This window comes from Chionomys nivalis, chromosome 16, assembly GCF_950005125.1.
Source record: "Chionomys nivalis chromosome 16, mChiNiv1.1, whole genome shotgun sequence".
Classification (NCBI taxonomy): domain Eukaryota; kingdom Metazoa; phylum Chordata; class Mammalia; order Rodentia; family Cricetidae; genus Chionomys; species Chionomys nivalis.
Window position 1 is genome coordinate 5,445,652 of NC_080101.1, and position 18,025 is coordinate 5,463,676.

The 18,025-nt window shown below is 43.8% G+C and overlaps 1 protein-coding gene across 1 annotated transcript in view; it reads left to right on the forward strand.

The window, feature by feature from the left end:
• Tmem67 (transmembrane protein 67) overlaps positions 1-18,025 on the forward strand; it is a 40,736-nt gene that overhangs the window by 10,105 nt on the left and 12,606 nt on the right. The window contains exons 7-20 of the mRNA XM_057790762.1: positions 1,643-1,705; positions 3,598-3,752; positions 3,868-3,976; positions 4,664-4,741; positions 5,373-5,438; positions 6,916-7,072; positions 8,485-8,608; positions 9,605-9,710; positions 10,899-10,955; positions 12,611-12,709; positions 15,493-15,591; positions 15,819-15,905; positions 16,809-16,908; positions 17,004-17,143. Of these exons, the coding sequence (XP_057646745.1) occupies positions 1,643-1,705; positions 3,598-3,752; positions 3,868-3,976; positions 4,664-4,741; positions 5,373-5,438; positions 6,916-7,072; positions 8,485-8,608; positions 9,605-9,710; positions 10,899-10,955; positions 12,611-12,709; positions 15,493-15,591; positions 15,819-15,905; positions 16,809-16,908; positions 17,004-17,143 (1,440 nt within the window). The remainder of the gene's footprint in view (positions 1-1,642; positions 1,706-3,597; positions 3,753-3,867; positions 3,977-4,663; positions 4,742-5,372; positions 5,439-6,915; positions 7,073-8,484; positions 8,609-9,604; positions 9,711-10,898; positions 10,956-12,610; positions 12,710-15,492; positions 15,592-15,818; positions 15,906-16,808; positions 16,909-17,003; positions 17,144-18,025) is intronic.

The following is an 18,025-nucleotide window of genomic DNA, read 5'->3' on the forward strand; positions in this document are numbered from 1 at the left end:
CCAGGACCACACAGAGAAACCCTGTCTTGGAGGGAAAGCAAAGGAAATAATATTTCTAAAAAGTCACAATGATGTCTTTTTTCCTGGAACTGCCAAGCTTTAGCAGTTATGCCCTCTTTTGAGTTCTAGCGTGAGACAGTCCTCATAGACTTGACAGTTCAGGTCCCAGGGCTTACCATCTGTAGGGTGACCCAGCCTGCATCTGTCCTGTCTTGTCACATTCAGTGTATGCTTGCTAGAAAGCTATTAAAGAGAAAATGGTGCGCTCAGCTCAGTACTTTATGTCTGTCAAACATACGGTGTCTGTCTGCCTGTCCCGTCTCTGCTGATACTGTTCATTTTGAACCTCTGCCGTGAGGTTGCCATGAGCACCTTACACTCAGCATCCTCCTCATCAGTTGAAGACTGCTGTTTTGAGGAGAACCCCCATCTAAGAAATGTCTCGGCCCAGCCCTGCGTAGCTTCTGAGATGAGGCACAGCCAGGGTGGTGTGGCCATAGAGGTGTGGGGAGAATTTTTAGCATACTAGCTAATCTCTCTTTGTGATTCTCTCCTTTAGGAGTCTTCCACGTTTGTTCATGGGCACTGTTTATCATAAAGAAATTGCGCATGTGTGGGTGTGTGTGTGTCACTGTGCATGTGTGTGTTTTCTTCAACCTTATTCAAGGCATTTCTTCTTTTTGCCTTTTGAAGGGCTCCCACAGTGCCCCACACTTGTGTTTTGATGGATCTGGTGGCTGTGAGACATTCTAGATGGTTTGGTTGGAGCTCCTCTGTTAATCTGTAACTTACTTTGTGTCCTCAGAGTCTGAGCTTTCGACCTGAGCTTTATACCTATCCTCAGAATTTAGTTACGAAATGGGTTTGATGACACGCTTCTGTGGTCCTGGCACTTGAGAGTGGTGGCAGAGGGATCAGGAGTTCAAGGTCACAGTTGACTCTATAGCTAGCGAGTTTGAGACCAGTCTGGGCTGCATGAAACCAGTCTGAATAAAATAGCAACAGCAGCAAAAATGCCCTGGTCTCCTGGTGGTTCTGGTTGCCTTTGGTTAAATCAGGTACCTTTGGTTTTAGGACATTCCAGAGGTTATTCTGATGTCCTTTGTTGTTTACAAAACACCGTTTAGGAGATGTCACATATTACTCTGTAGATCCCAACTTTCCCATTGTGTAGCAATGGTTCTCCTCATTCCTTAGTGCTCATCAATTTGATACACTTAAAATAATCCTAAGTCAACACATATTGGCCATCCGATACTTAGGCGCTATCATTTTCCTTTTTGCCGCTTTGTTTTGCATTAGTAAATTTAGCATCAGCGTTTTAGAACTGTGTACACATTCTGTCATCCTTAGTCTCTGTTTCAGGAGTGTGTACACATTCTGTCATCCTTTGTCTCAGTTTCAGGAGTGTGTACACATTCTGTCATCCTTTGACTCAGTGTCATTGTTTGGTCACACAGCTTCAGTTGTAGAAGGCACTCATCAGCTTTTTTAAAATTCCAGTAGACTCTATTTTTATAATAACAGTAAGAAAATAGCGCTGTTCATTTCTCAGTTAATATATGTATTAATGTCTTCCTAAGACATAGGATTAAGGAATCTTCCTTTGAATTTAAATCTGTCTTCATCTTTCTGTTTATAGGGTATGTCATTAAACTCAGAATGGTTTGCCAGGCACTTGCAGGCGGCGGCAGCTGCATGCTGGGTGAGTTTAAAGTTCTCTGAGTGGATCATCTCTTTAGTCATATGCTCTGAAAAGAGTAAAGGCTTTCTGTTGGGTTGAAATAGAGTCTGTAGACTATTGTGCAGTTCACACATATGATGCCCCAGGGTTATTTGGTGGTTTCTTAGTCACTGTTCAGTTGCTGTGACAACCACCAGAACAAGGCAGCCTATAGAAGAGAGCTTTTGAGTGAGCTCAGAGTTCAGAGGGTGAGAGTCCCCGATTGCTGGGCTCACAGTTTAGAAGGTCAGTGTCCCTGACTGCAGAGCAGCTGTGGTGGCAGGGACAGCAGAGAACTCACATCTTAATCCACAAGAGAGAAGGAGAGGGAACACTGGGAATGCCAAGGAGTATTTTGAAACCTCAAGGCACCCACACCTCCTCCTAACCCTGCCTAAGCAGTTCCACCCATTGGGCCCAAGTGTTCAAACATATGAATCTGTGGGGATGATTCTCATTCAGACCACCACAGTTGTGATTTGCTGTGTAGAGAAACTGAATGTCACTTAGGAAGAGTCTCACGGTGATAAGGTTTGTGCTAGGCCTGTTCTTAGCTTCCATATTCAGAATACAGGAAAAACCTCCCTCGTGTAAGTAATCAAAATATACTTATCATCCCTCCTTACATTTGGTCTAAATAAATGCCAGGTTGTTAATAGTGTATGAAAGCAATAAGTCAGAATAAAGAACAAAGAAAGTAACAGTGTGTCTGTGTGTATGCTCGGGATTTTAGGGTTTTGTTTGTTTGGTTTTTCGTTTTTTAAGTTGTTTTGTTGTAGTAGTTGTTAAGACAGGATCTCATTATGAAGCCTTGACTGGTCTGAAACTCACTATGCAAACCAGACTGGCCCAAACTGACAGAGATCTACCTGTCTCTGCCTCCTGGGTACTGAGATTAGATCCCTGCTCCGGCGTGCCTGGCCTGTGCTGTCGTAGCTAGAGTGGTGAAGGCATGCATGTCTTAGGGAGTGATACCCGAGCAAAAGCAGAAGGAAGTGCTAGTATGCCACGTAAATACAAAGGGGAAGAGTGTCTGAAGAGGAGACCACCACAGGAATAAAGACCACAGAGCCGGGGGCACCGTCTGAGTGCGGTCTCCAGAGTGTCGCTGTGGCGTGAGGAATGGATCTGTTGGGGCAGCGACAGAAGCAAGGAGATGACTTAGAGTCACGTCACACTGAGTGACAGAGAGCACGGATGTGGCTGGAGACTCATTCGCAGGCTCCTATGGGGGACGGGAGGCAAGTTCTTTGTGAAGCTTTCTACTCGAGTACCAAAGGGGAGTTGCTTTTTCCAAGTAGAGAAAACTGGGAAAGGAAGTTGAGAGATTAAGCTCAGCTAATGATTTGATTTTGTTGTTCATAAAAATAAATTACTCAAGCAAAGTGGAATAAACCATGGTATTCCTTAAAATAAAACTATTCTCTTTAATGGTTTTATTTTAAATATTCTCTATATTTTGCCCAAAATTTATAACTAAATTATTCTTACTATTCATCTTCATGTATTAAGAATTTATTTTCTGGGGCTCAGCAATTACCAGCACTTGCTGTTCCTGTGAAGGACCCAGGTTCGGTTCCAGGCACCTGCATGGTAGCTCACGACCATTTGTAGCTCCAGCACCAAGGAAACCAAAGCCATCTTCCGGTCTCTGCTGGCATGAGACATGTACATGGTGTAGAGACATGCACGTGGTGCAGACACCCATGCAGGCAAATCCACAGACACACGAGTAAAAGTGATGAAAAGTTCATTCTCTACCCAATTGTCCACATAACTTTCCTGTCACCTTTTGTTTGCCCTGCTGTGGCCCCCTCCCTTCTGCAGGCTCATGCTAACCTCACGTCTCTACTGTGGCCCCCTCCCTTCTGCAGGCTCATGCTAACCTGACGTCTTGCCAGGCTCTTGGAAATATATGTGTGATGAACATGAACTCCTATGACTCTACCACCTTTGATGCGTGCCGCCTGTTCCATTACATCTTTGAAAGCACTGCAGGACTGAGCAGCGTTCATTCTGTCCCGTTCTGGTAAGGAGATTTTGGTTGTTGAAGCATTCTGAGATGAACTCAGTGCAGATGTTTTCACAGATGTTAGTAAATCACTACTTCTTCCTTTTATTAAGATAAGTCTGACTGTTCACAGGAGGCAGAACCTTCCTTGGTTGTTCTATGGAGACCAGCCAGGATTGGCCCCGCAAGTTCTCAGTACCACCCCTCTTCCTACAAACTTCAGTTTTAAAGGACAAAACCAGGTACAGGTCTCCACATCTCTAAAGGAATAACTGCATGTGAGTTGCTAACTGAGATAAGAAGTGACTGAAGGGGGGTGCAGCTCAGGGGTGATATACTTAGTTGACATGCACAAGGCCCTGGCTTCAGAAGAGACAGTAGTTACTGGTCACACTTCTTAATTTCCAAGATTATTTTTAGAAGTTTACAGATTAGCTGTATAGATATCAGCTGCTGTGGACACGGCAGTGTGGAGCTGCGCTGTCTGACGTGATGTCTGCATTCTGTGGACTGGCGGCACGTGGAGGGCCGAGGAGTGTGGTGTCATCACCAAATGCAGACTCGTGCCCTCACTCAAGACAGCGGCAGAACTGCCCCCCACACAGCTCCTAATTCCCACCTCCAGGTGTTGAACCTTCCAGAATGATACCCTGTACCCTCCCTTCACACTCCACTCAGGTAACAGGTGTGAGAGGAAGGCACGTACATGGTGTTCTCCGCAGTTCTGAAGTAACCTGCAAAACACCTGTCCTGCCCTATGGTGTGCTTAAATGTACCGGCAGTGGGAGTAATTCACGTTCAAATAAATTTAGTTGAATTTAATTTTTCGGCAAAAATAGTGTTAACATTGAAAAGATAGTAATAAAAAATACCCTTCATAGAGTATTTGACATTCTTTTACTATCGTTTTCTTTAACCAAAATATCAAGTTGAAGTTTGTTGCTGCTTCCTATGACATAAGAGGAAATTTTATCAAATGGCAAAGTTTAGAAGGTGGCATTTTACAGGTAAGTGTGATTCTAGCTAAAACAATACTATATACTTCATTTTTGTCTGAGGCAAGGACAAAAGGAACAGACTAGAGTATTTTTGGAAGAGAATCTGTTACAGGGTGTTCATGTTAAATTAGAATTTTTAAATTACATTGTGTGTGTGTGTGTGTTCATGATCACCAGTGGTGTGTGGAGGATAACAGGCTGTGGGAGTCAATTTCCTTCCTTCCACTGTGGTGGCCTCTGCTGGGGCTGAAGCCTGGTGGTGAGTTGCCTTTACCTGCTGAGCCATCTTGCCATCGCCAAGTTGGACTTTCTTAAAACTGCTTTTCAAGTTATAACTTTAATTTATAACAAAAAAGTCCCCTAACTTTTTGTTTTCTTTTGTTTTTCAAGACTGGGTTTCTCTGTGTAGCTCTAGTTGTCCTGGCTCACTCTGTAGACCAGGCTGGCCTTGAACTCACAGAGATCCACCTGCCTCTGCTTCCCAAGTGCTGGTATTAAAGGCATGTGCCACCACTGCCTGGCCTCTCTTAACTTTTTATGGCCTTCACATATTAAATTAGTAGAAAATAGAACATATGTTCATACGGGAGCAAAGAAATCGTTTGTGAGAGATGCTCATCAGTTGTATTTTCTGCTAAAGCTTTGTCCAGACACAGAGACAAGACTGGATGCAGCTTATTCTTTTGGAACAACCTACCAGCAAAACGTGAGTGTCTCTGTCTTTGCTACACAGTCTGCAGTTTCACTTTGATCTCTAGTGACTGAATATTTTTTATTGGAAATTCATTTAATGGTAATGAACAGTTTCATTAATTAATAAATCTTGTATTATCTAGGCACAAGACATGTTAATCATCAAGACATCTACAGTTTTAAGTGTCTATAACATCAGATTTCCATAGTCAGTTGTTTATCTGCGTCTAGGCTTATGTTGGGGTAGCTTATATTGCTACCCTGAACACCGTATAATGAAGTTAGTGACCACTGTCATTTCCTGTTCACTTTACCTCCCAACAACATAACAATGCTTCCTTCCCTTCCTTTTGATACTTCTCTCTCTCTCTCCACACTTCGTCCTCCTTCCTGATATGACTTTCTTTACCTTGACATTGCAGTGTGGCACGGAGGAGCATTGTGAGCCATTGCTGTTTGACAGGTCTCAGTAGCACATAGAAATGTTTCTTAGCTTGTGGGTATGCACATGTAGAACAAAACCACAGTGAACACGGCCAGCATGGGCAACCAATTGGGAGAAGACAGACAGTTTTATTGATCAGTTTGGGCAGTTGTGCCAGAGATGATTTTTGTTTTATTTTTTATATTTTCCAAGTTTTCTACTATAAACCTGCATTTATTTTATGCTAAGAAGTGACTTATGAGGTGTTAATGTCATCATCCTTTTATAACAACATGGACCACAATGAGCAAGAAGAGTCGACAGCTAGTAGGAATCTGATGCTGAGCCGTTCAGTCCTAAACAAGGAGGAGAAGTCCACACAGCTCAGTAAACAAATACCTGTGTAGACAGAGAATGTCCAAGTGATATTGTAGATATGTGTATATGTGTGTAGATATGTAGATATGTAGATACCAGTTCCCAGGGAAACACGGGAAGACTGGAGAGGCAGTGATGATCAAGTTATCTCTGTAACCTAAGCTGGATGAAGCATGGCCAGAAGGGAATTAATGCAAAACCCACATTCGCAATGTTGGGAAGACAGGATGGCCTGGCATGTAGATGGCGAGGGACTGGTACAAATGAGCGTGAACGGATGAGCGTAGACCGTAGGGAACAGTGAGGGATGTGCTTAGCCTTCGTGAGGGGAGCCCATCAGTCATATGCATCATTTGTACATCAGGAGAAAGAATTGTCCTCCGTCCTGTAGGACATGTAGGACAGCAGCAGTTGTTAGGCCTCTTCTTTGATATGCACTTAGGATTCAAAGACAAAGCTGATCTTCTCCTCGTGTTATAGACTAAAAACAGAAGTTCTTAACTGGGTGGATTTTTTTTTTTTTTTTTGAAGTGGGGCCTTTAAGAATTCCCAATTCCCTTTTGGAACTCTCCTGGAAGTGCATGCAAATACTGTTTTTAAAGACTCTTCACAAAATTATAAAATGTTTAATGGTAATATCCTTTCTAATTCTGAGTCTTGACACTTTTATTTTTATTTTACTTTCTAGTGTGAAATCTCTCTCTCTAAAATCCTGGCTGACTTTCCCAGTCCTATATTTTATGATGTCTATCTAGAGTACGTGGACAAAGATGAGCACCGTTATGTGTGGGCTGTCCCCGTGTTAAACCTAAATCTCCAACACAATAAGATGTTTGTGAACCAAGGTAAGATCTTCTCCTCTGTTCTCTCGTGGCTGAACTCATTAGGTGTAGACCAGTGACGGTAGTGACGGGTCCTCCTAGGATATGGTTTATATAGTGTGAACTCGGTAGGTGTAGACCAGTGACGGTAGTGACGGGTCCTCTGAGGATATGGTTTATATAGTGTGAACTCGGTAGGTGTAGACCAGTGATGGTAGTAACGGGTCCTCCGAGGATATGGTTTATATAGTGTGAACTCGGTAGGTGTAGACCAGTGATGGTAGTGACAGGTCCTCTGAGGATATGGTTTATATAGTGTGAACTCGGTAGGTGTAGACCAGTGACGGTAGTGACGGGTCCTCCTAGGATATGGTTTATATAGTGTGAACTCGGTAGGTGTAGACCAGTGACGGTAGTGACGGGTCCTCCTAGGATATGGTTTATATAGTGTGAACTCGGTAGGTGTAGACCAGTGATGGTAGTAACGGGTCCTCCGAGGATATGGTTTATATAGTGTGAACTCGGTAGGTGTAGACCAGTGACGGTAGTGACGGGTCCTCCTAGGATATGGTTTATATAGTGTGAACTCGGTAGGTGTAGACCAGTGACGGTAGTGACGGGTCCTCCTAGGATATGGTTTATATAGTGTGAACTCGGTAGGTGTAGACCAGTGATGGTAGTGACGGGTCCTCCTAGGATATGGTTTATATAGTGTGAACTCATTAGGTGTAGACCAGTGATGGTAGTAACGGGTCCTCCTAGGATATGGTTTATATAGTGTGAACTCGGTAGGTGTAGACCAGTGACGGTAGTGACGGGTCCTCTGAGGATATGGTTTATATAGTGTGAACTCGGTAGGTGTAGACCAGTGACGGTAGTGACAGGTCCTCTGAGGATATGGTTTATATAGATATAGTGTGAACTCGGTAGGTGTAGACCAGTGATGGTAGTGACGGGTCCTCCTAGGATATGGTTTATATAGTGTGAACTCGGTAGGTGTAGACCAGTGATGGTAGTAACGGGTCCTCCGAGGATATGGTTTTATATACTGTGCCCCAAGGCGCGATGAAGCGGTAGTGTGGCTGCTGTGTTTGGGCCTGTTTACAAATTTCATTTTTGGAACTTTATGAATCATTCTTGCTTAAAGAATGTCCTGAGGAAAATGACTGGAACCGCAAACTGACTTTTTCTCCACTGTTCTCGCCCCTCTTGGGGGACAAGCTAATTTCTTTTGTTGCTCTCCATGCTTTAAAATGTGACTCAGGCAGGGAGCAGAGAAGACTGATAATTTCTGACAGGAGCAACTCTTTGTGGCCGTCTCACTCAGAATAAATACTAAGCATTAACCTTGGTTTGTCAGTAAGTGTTGTGAGGGCCATGTTAAGCCGTTTGAAAGCAGTTTTCCCAATGCCCTTTTTTCCTTTTTTATAATAAAGACAGCAGCTCCAGCAAGTGGCTTCTTACTCGGCGCATCTTCTTAGTGGATGCAGTCAGTGGACGAGAAAATGACCTCGGAAGTCAGCCAAGAGTAGTTCGAATTGCTACCCAGATATCACTGAGGTAAGCAAATGACTAGAGCAGACTTGGGAGTGTCTGAGACCATGAGGAGGGTGTGTGCCAGGAATGACCAGACTGAAGCAGTAAGGATACACCAGGTTTTCTTAGATATGTCTAGGTTGACATAGACCAATAGAGGTTAAGGGATAAAGGGGGGAACTGATATCAGAAGGACCTCAGGAGTTTGCCCAGATTCACGTTCTAGGTCGCTCTGTCCCTGGCGAGTTGCAGTAGGTTGGAAGAGGAAGAGGAAGGAGGATGATACCCATCGCTAAGATAGGTCTTGAATAAGAACTGAGAACCAACTGCGAGTTCAGCCTCCTCGTCCCCGTTCCTTCCATGGCAGATCTCATTCTCCCTGCTTAGAGTGCCGCCATGCAGCCTGCCATTTTCCCACTATTCGTTTGGATTCTCGTGGCAGTTTTATGAATCGGGCACTGTGAGAATTTTCTCATACATCGTGCTGACATTCATGTGGACTGTGTTTCTAACATCTGCTTGACCTGCCAGTGTGGAATTCCTAATAAAAATGAAATCAAACCTAATTAGGGTAGACTTGTTGGTTAGGCCATGCTGGCATTTTTCTTTTTGGGCTCACTAACTATATGATACTTATACATTATACTTGCCAAATGGTGCCTAAAGCAAACTCGATGTAACAAGTCTTCCTCATCTGAAGATACGCTGTTGCCTACCAGTCTGTAGGTGTCAGGTAGCGCAGCTCTTCTGGCTGTCCTTGAAGATTGCTCACAGTGCTTCAGTGATCTCACTGTATGTCAGAACCTACGTCAGCAGAGCTTCAAGCTCGTCTCCTGCAGCACACTTCAGTGTTGAAGGGTTTAGCAGTGAGAATGAGCTGCGGTTTAGCCCCTAGTTTATAGTGAGCCTCTTAGCCTGTACTGAGTGTAAAATACAAGGACAGTCTATATAAAATTCAAAAGAGTTAAATATATGCTTAAAGGGTTCAATATATTTATAATTTTGAGTATATTTTAACAGCATACGCCTTGTACCCAACACAAAGAATGGAAACATATATACTCCTTTACTGACCATTGCCTACAGTGACGTTGACATCAGAAACGCTAACAGCCAGTTTGTGAAGGTGAGTCCTTTATCATCAGTGCCCCCATCATTGTACAGATTGATATCATGCTGACATCGCCTATACAAATCTCTTTATATATTCAAATCTTAATCAAGAGTGGCTAATAGAAGAAAGAAACTGAGCTCTTATGGAGCCTGAGTATTAAAAAGCAGGGATGAATGAAATTATTGTTTTTAATCATGTGATTGTGTAGTGGGATGGAGCAGCTATGTACATGTGAGCTCCCACAGAGGACAGCCATCAGATCCCCTGGAACTGAGCTAGAGTTGAGCTGGAACTAAGGATGGCTCACTCACTGGGAACTGGGAACTGAACTCAGCTCAGCTCCTGTGCAAGAGCAGTCTGGACTCCTGATCACTGACCCATCCTTCCAGCCCCAAGAGTGGGTGAGGATTGCCAGTGAAAGGATTGCCAGTGGCTAAGTACGCGGAGACACACAGCGTCTGGATCTGTCTTTTCTGACTTTTTGTTTCCTTGCCTGGTTAAACCAGGTACTCAGAAATAGTAGGTCTACGTGGGTTCATTACCGGTTGCTAAATAACAACAGGAAAGGCTGCCTGGCCTAAACCTCCTAAAGCCTCTCATTCTAATGCAAGCATTCCTTTCTTTAAATATTATTCTTGTCCACAATTTGCAAACCAAGTGTGGAGAAACCAAAGCATAAGAAAGAAAGGAGCAGTGCAGCTGGCTACACAGCGGGTGAGAGTACACGGCAGGAGCTGGCAGCAGGGCCTCCATCCTGGAGCCTCCTCTGGCCTTCACATGTGCCGTGACGTGTGTGTGCCTTGATACTATGATGTCCCCAGGTGTTCTGTTCAGATGTGTGCATATTCTGCCTTCTTAGGATATGGTTGTGTACCTAATTAATAATTTTGATACAAAGACAATCATCTTTCTCAGTGACAGAAATCTATCTAAGATAAAATAGGATTGGCTTGGCTTGAACTGCTGTCAACGGCCTTAGCTCCTAACCGTGCGTGTTCTAGAGGGATTCAATGCAGTATAGAGTTCTCAGACAGCACCCTCGGAGTAAAGGCCAGTGTCCGTGACAGTGATTGCTCAAAGACACTGCAGGGCACAATCCAGACACGCAAATTACTCTTATGAAAGTAGATGTAAGGTGTCTAGTTTTAGTGTTAGACTAACTGCTAAATTCATGACGGAATGTTCTCTTCTAAATACTAGATTTCCTTCTCGGTCAAATATGAGATGAATCAAGGAGACGCATTTGTCCAGACAGATGTGAGTACCTTTTGACTTGTTAAAGGTCAAAGTCTCGATTTAAAATTTTGGGGTGTAAATAGAGCTGTGAAAATAGATTGGTCCTGTACTCTTGTGCTGGCCCCACGGCACAGCCATGGTCACCGGAAATGAGTGTGGGTGCAGTGCTCTCAGCTGACCTGCATCCTGTTCGGGTAGTGCAGAGTTTCTCCATCACTTTTCAGATTCCGCATTGCTTCCAGTTGTCACATCTTCTGTGTGCCCGCCAGTCTGTGTCAGTGTCCAGTATTTCCTTGTCTTTCATGGCCTGATCCTTTGCTAGTGTTTGTTGGGTAGCTTCTTTGGCCATCAACTTGGGTTTCTCTGCAGGTTTTCAATGTTTAAATTGAGTTTGTGTGCTTTTATTAGAGATTGCCACGGGAGTGCACCAGGCCCTTCTCAGTGCATGGGTCAGGAGTGTGTGTGTGTGTGTGTGTGTGTGTGAGTGTGTGCTTGTGCACGTGTGTGCACACGCATGTGTATGAGAGTGTGTGAGTGTGTATGTGCATGTGAGTGTGTGTTGGAGGGGCCTGCTTGTTTGTCCTGGCTGCCCAGAACCAAAATAATCACACAGAAACTGTATTATTTATATCACTGCTTGGTCCATTAGCTCTAGCTTCTTATTGGCTAACTCTTACATATTAATTTAACCCATTTCTATTACTCATTGTATCGCCACATGGCTGTGGCTTACCAGCTAAAGTTCTGACATCCATCTCTGGTGGGGCTACAAGGTTTCTCTCTGACTCCAACTTCCTTCTCCCCAGCCTTCAGTTTAGTGCCGTCCCCTCAATACCCCCAATTCTCTCCCCCACCCAGGTCCATTTCCCTATAGCTCTGCTATAGGCTCAAAGCAGTCCCTTTATTAACCAGTGGTATTCACAGCATACAGAGGGGAATCCCACATCAAGTGTGCGTCTGTGTGTATGTGTGAGTGTGTATACATATACATTCACAGACATCAACTTTAGATATCTTCCTCTATATATTTCTACCTTATTTTTTTAAGACAGTGTCTCTTGCTAAGCTCACAGATTTGGCTGGTCAGCAAGCTTCAGAGACCCTCAACCTCTACCTCTGCATCCTTGGGATTGCAGGCACATGGCTCATGCTTTTTATGTGGGTGGATGTTACATGTGTTCTGGGGATCCAGCTAACGTCCTTGTGATGTGCAGCAAGCGCTTGCTGCCTGACCGGTCTCTGCAGCCACTGTCCTCTGGTGCTGCTGCCCACTGGTGCTGCTGTCTGCAGCAAGTAACACTGTGGTGTTTGCCTGATTTTTTTTTTAATTATTATTTCCTTCTTTTCTTCTAAATTTATAAATTGGAACTTTATTATAAGGCCAAGCTTTCCCTTTTGCCCTCATCAATATTTATTCAGTTATTTATTTAAGTCACTATGACCTCATGGATATTTAACTAGGTGATTTTGTAATTCATTACTATTCATTTTCTTGCTCAATTTTCCCCGAATTTAATCCCTGGGATTTCTCACTGCTCAGCTCCCATGTCCTCTCAACTGCTCCCCACCAATTTTTGAGTAATTTCACTTTCACAGTGGGTGTTAGAAGCAATGTTTGTTCTTATGTTAGGAATTATGTTTGTTCTAAACTATTTTCTGTTCTGTTCCTTTTCCAGATTGCACTGGGTGTGTTAGGTGGGCTGGCTGTGTTGTTATCTCTTTTGAAGACAGCAGGGTGGAAAAGGCGCATTGGGAGTCCCATGATTGATTTACAGGTACACTCAGTTCTTAAATGAGGTTTTTCCTGTTTGGCTCTTCTGAATCTTTTCCATAAGATACAGCTAGAAGATGAGTAAGAACGTTGTCTGATTTCTGGAGTATAAGTTAGGAAGCTTATTTTGAGGTCATAGAACATATGCAGCTTCACTTTCTTCCCAGGACCCACGTCTGCCCACATTCCCACCACTGATTTAATCTTGTCTTTGCCAGTACTTGATACTTTCCTACATTAGCGTGTCTGTACCATGGAGTGGCATATGCTAAGATGTCATTGTGTATTTTATTTTGTTTTGTTTTATTATTCATATACTTTAAAAGTTCTATTTTCCATGCCTGGTGTTTTGCCCTCATGTATTCCTGTGTACCGCATACTTGCCTGCTGCCCACAGAAACCAGAAGGTGTCCGATTCCCTGGAGCTGGAGTTACAGATGGTTGTGGAGGCCATGTGGATGCTGGGGATCGAACATCTGGAAGAACAGATGTGTTCTTAACCACTAAGCCATCTCTCCAGCCCTTTATATACTTTTTAAAGGTTTAGGCTCCCTTTTTTGTGAACTGTTAAATTTCTCTTGCTCAATTTTCTATTAGGGTCCTTGTTTTTCATATTCAATATGAAGGAGGTATCTTTTCAAAATATTAAATCCATTCTGTTTTCATGTTGAAATTTTGTACAAGGCTACTTATGATCCATGCCTTTAACTTTCAGTATGTAATTAGCATTTAACATCTAGTTAATTTCCACACTGTCACATGAATTTAGGGTGTGTTATATATATTATGTTCTCTTGTTTAGGAAAACTTGCCTGTAGAAGGAACAGTGGGCTGTGTTCCTGCACGGCTAGCTTTACGCTGCTGCCTGGCTCCCAGCTAGCTTTACACCTGAAATAACAATACACAAATTGTAGTCTTTTAAACACTGCTTGGCCCATTAGTTCTAGCCTCTTACTGGCTGATTCTCACATCTTGATTAACCCATTTCTATTAATGTGTGTAGCACCACGAGGTGGTGGCTTACCAGGAAGATTCAGCATGTCTGACCTTGGCGGCTGGCTCCATGGTGTCTGACCCACTGCCTTCTTCCTCCCAGCATTCTGTTCTGTTTATTCCGCCTACCTAATGTTCTGTCCTATCAAAGGATCAAGGTAGTTTCTTTGTCAACCAATGAAAATAACAATAGACAGATGACCCACCTACATCACTTGCCCATCTCAACACCAAAGAAGGTTTTACTCCATTAGCTTTATAGTTTACTTCTTATTTAGTCTTTAAAAGTTTTAACATTTTGACTAACATTATTGAATATTTTCTATGCACCGGCACATTTTTAAGCTTTATATGTACAGTTTACCTAATCTTCACACAGCTCCATGTAGTAGAGCATTGTTGTTATTCCAATTTTATATATGATAGAAGGGAAATAGAGCTTAGATTTTTTGCTTAATGTCTGTAGTAACTCAACAACAGTTGTTATTTCTTTGCAAACCAAGAGCCTGAGAAAGGTTCTGTAGTAATTTGTTTAGCCAGGGCATCCTCCTGACTCCAAAGCCAGTGTGTGACAGGGAGTCAGGGCAAAGGGTTCGTGCTCCCGTTTGGAACAAAGAAGGCCTTTCCTATAGGTGAAAGTTAAGATGTTGATTCCACAGGGGTCGCAAGGGTCTGTTGTGGAGGGCCAAGTGCTGGGGAACACGCTAGGCATGAATCCAGCAGAGCAGCCTGCCCTCAGAGTTCCTAACAGGGAGAAGGAAGAGTGGTTGATGAAACTATGGTCATTGCTTCCCACAAAGCACTAAGATGGGTCTGTGCAGTGGGCAACATCGGCGTGCTTGGAAAAGCTCAGGAGCCAAGTAGGAAGCTGCCTTTGGTCTGTACTGGGAGGACCTTGTGAGTCAGCAATTTAGTGAGTAGTCATTGTAGGTTTCTAAGAACAAAAGTGACGTAAACTAATTTACATTCGAGAAAGCTCACTAGGGTCCAGAGATTTAGCTCAGTATATCCCTAGTGTGAGCAAGCGTCAGTTTTTTTTGCACGACAAATAACACTACATAATAACTCTGAAAATATATAAGATAGATTTGGGTAGCCATTCCCAACTTAGGGAATTTGGAAGCAGCTTCCACTTTCTCATAAAGCGAAAGGTGAGATGAACGGAAGAGGAATGGAATGAGAAGGAGTCGGGAGGCATAGAGCAGGCGAGCTCAGTGGGCCTTTGTAGTGTGTGGATACAGATGGCCAGTATATTAGTATTATTAGAAGTGATACTCGGTGGCTAGAGAGGGCTGGTGATTAAGAGTGTACTTGCCTTGTTCAGGACCCAACCTCAGTTCCCAGCACCCGTGTCTGACAGCTCACAGCACCAGTAACTCCACTTGCAGGGGATCTGCCCTCTTCTGTGCTCACAAGTGGGTGTTTGCATGCACATGTGCACAATTCTAAAACAGTAAATGAAAAAGACAGCTCAGTAAAGTAAAGGCACATGCCACACCCTGGGTTCTATCCCTGAAACCCAAATAAAGGTAGAAGGAGAAGCCCAGCTCCACAAAATCATCCTCTGACCTTTAAATGCCTTCCATGGTAGTCAGCATTCGCGCACGCAGACCATGCGGACACAGTGAGAAGAAAGTGTTTTTATTCTTTACATTCTTAAAATAGAAGTATCACTTTTGTATTCCCATTTTACATATGATAAAAGTAAAGTAGAGCAAACCCTCAGCAGAAATAAATATAATAAAGAGCTAATAAACGGAATCTCTAACAATTGTAATTCTTTTTAAATTGCAGACAGTTATGAAATTCTTGGTGTACTATGCTGGTGATCTCGCCAATGTGTTCTTTATCGTCACAGTGGGAACTGGTCTCTATTGGCTTATTTTCTTCAAAGTGAGTCAATTTCTGAATTTCACCTGAATGCCAGCTCTGAATAACTAGAAACCGCTTTAATAATAGAGCTACTTTTGTTAGGGGACATTTCTGCTCAAGCTCCTCGCGGCAGCTACTGAGCTCCCCACCCGTTGGTGAGCCGTTGGTTGAGGATGTCCCTGTTTCCAGAGGATGCTTCCTCTGGTTTATAACTGTGTCCTGAAAGCCTTGTGTGATTGTTGTTTTAGGCACAGAAGTCTGTCTCTGTTTTGCTGCCGATGCCAGCTCAGGAAGAACGTTTCGTTACTTATGTGGGGTGTGCCTTTGCTATGAAGGTATGTGTCCAAGGACAGGCTACTCAGTCTCAGAAGCCTGCTAAGAAGCTAGTGCATCTTGCAAATTCAGATGCTTTTACGATTTTTGGCATAAATTTTGTTTGGTTTTGAAAGAAAGCATCCGTCTTTTTATTTTACATAGGAAATGTGACTTTACTTATTCCTTTTGAAGTTATGACTTAAATCATTTTTCCAAGAGATTATAAATATGCCTGAGAAATCATAAGTTGTAGGTAATTTGATAAAATGATATTTCAATATTGAACTTTTCCTTTAAAATCTGGACTGTGCTCACAATGAGACAAACAACCTTCCGTCGTGGATGTTGTCTCTGTGGATGAAGAGTGACGGCCAGCGCTGGCAAGAGCTGGGATTGTAGACGCTGTTGTCAGTCCTTCCTCCTCCTCTTGCTGTGGCAGCCTCCCCTCAGCGTGCCCTCCTCCCGTGCCTTCCTCCGGACGCTACTGCCCTTGCTTGGCTTTACCCTTCCATCAGTAGTGCCCCAGGAATGAGACTGGGTCTAAACCGACCGCACCTGCAAGGGAGAGGATTGTGTCGGCGACAGTCTGCTTCCCGTCTCGGCCCCAGAGAGAAGACATGGGGCATCCACTGCTTTCACCCGGCTTTGCAGCCACCCTGCTCACAGAGAAGTCAGAGAATGTAGAGCCTAGAGGAAGGGCGCCATTTAAGCAAGGGCCTGTAGGGAGGGGCAGAAGGCCAGCTCAGCTTTTTCATGTTCCTATTTTAAGAACAGAAGGAAAAGAGGTGAATGGATGGGTGTGTGACAGCTCTGTGCTCTTGGTGACTCTCGTGATTGCGTGTGCTTTGAAAAGAACTGGGTCGTTTTTATCATCAGTCTTAAATACTGATATTTTCAGGTGTTTTGTTTTGTGTTATTTTTAGGCTCTACAATTTTTGCACAAGCTCATCTCCCAGATTACCATAGATATATTCTTCATTGATTGGGAGCGGCCCAAAGGAAAAGTTCTTAAAGCTGTCGAAGGTAACTGAAGTCTGAAGTCGGTGTTTGTGCCTGAGTCCTGAGGCTGCCTTGCAGGGCGAAGGAGAACAGTGTTTACTCATTTCCTCTCCCCCCAGGTGAGGGCGGTGTCCGGAGTGCCACTGTCCCCGTGAGCATCTGGAGGACATACTTTGTGGCAAATGAATGGAATGAGATTCAGACTGTGAGGAAAACCAATCCTCTCTTCCAAGTTCTCAGCACACTCTTCTTTTTGGAGGTATAAACTGTGTACTGTGGGCATTTGATGCAGCTGAGTGCAGCTTATTAGCCCTGCACAGTGTTACTCTGGTCACAAGGAAGTTCCCAGACAGTGGAGCTTGTTCTGTGGCTTGTCCTTATTTCCCCTTGATCCTTCCTATAAAACAAAAGTTGTGACGAGTCCCTGGAAGGTGCACCGTCTGGACCTCTGAGTGCACAGGGCAGTGCTGTGGGACGGACTCACCACGTCTGCCTCCTGCGCTCCTCGTCTGCAAAGCCCAGACTCTTCATTCTGCTGCAGCCATGCATTGGTCCTGCAGTCAATCGCTTGCTCCTCGTCCCTGCAGCCCCCGGGTCCCCACCACTCCTCTAGTGGCTCATGGATTTGAACACTCTGGGTTTCTAGGGAGTAGCTTTTATACCAGTGGTCTGCAGCAGAATTCCCTGATGAACTTGTATAAAATACCCGTGTGCATTATCATTACAGATTTTAATTTTTGGTAGCTTTTAGGTAATCCCATCTGTGTATTTTCAAAAATCTTCCTTTGAATGACCCATATTCCTACCCTACCCCAGAACCAACCACTGTTGTATGCTTGTTATATCCCAGCTACTTGGGAATTTGGGGTGGGAGGCTCACAAGGTCAAATTCTGCTTGGGCTCAGAGTAAGTTCAAGGCTAGTCTGGACAACATGCCAAGACCTTTTCTCCAAGTAGTTCTGGGAAAAGAGGGGGTGCAGGAGGCTACAGCTCAATAATATAGCGGTTACTCAGCATGAGGCCCTCGGTTACTCTCTGGCCTATCCCCTCCACACAAAGTATGTGTTTTTCCTCTACAGCATAGTTTATCAATATACGCATGTATAGTGGAGTGGCTGAGTTAAACAGCACTTCTGTTCCC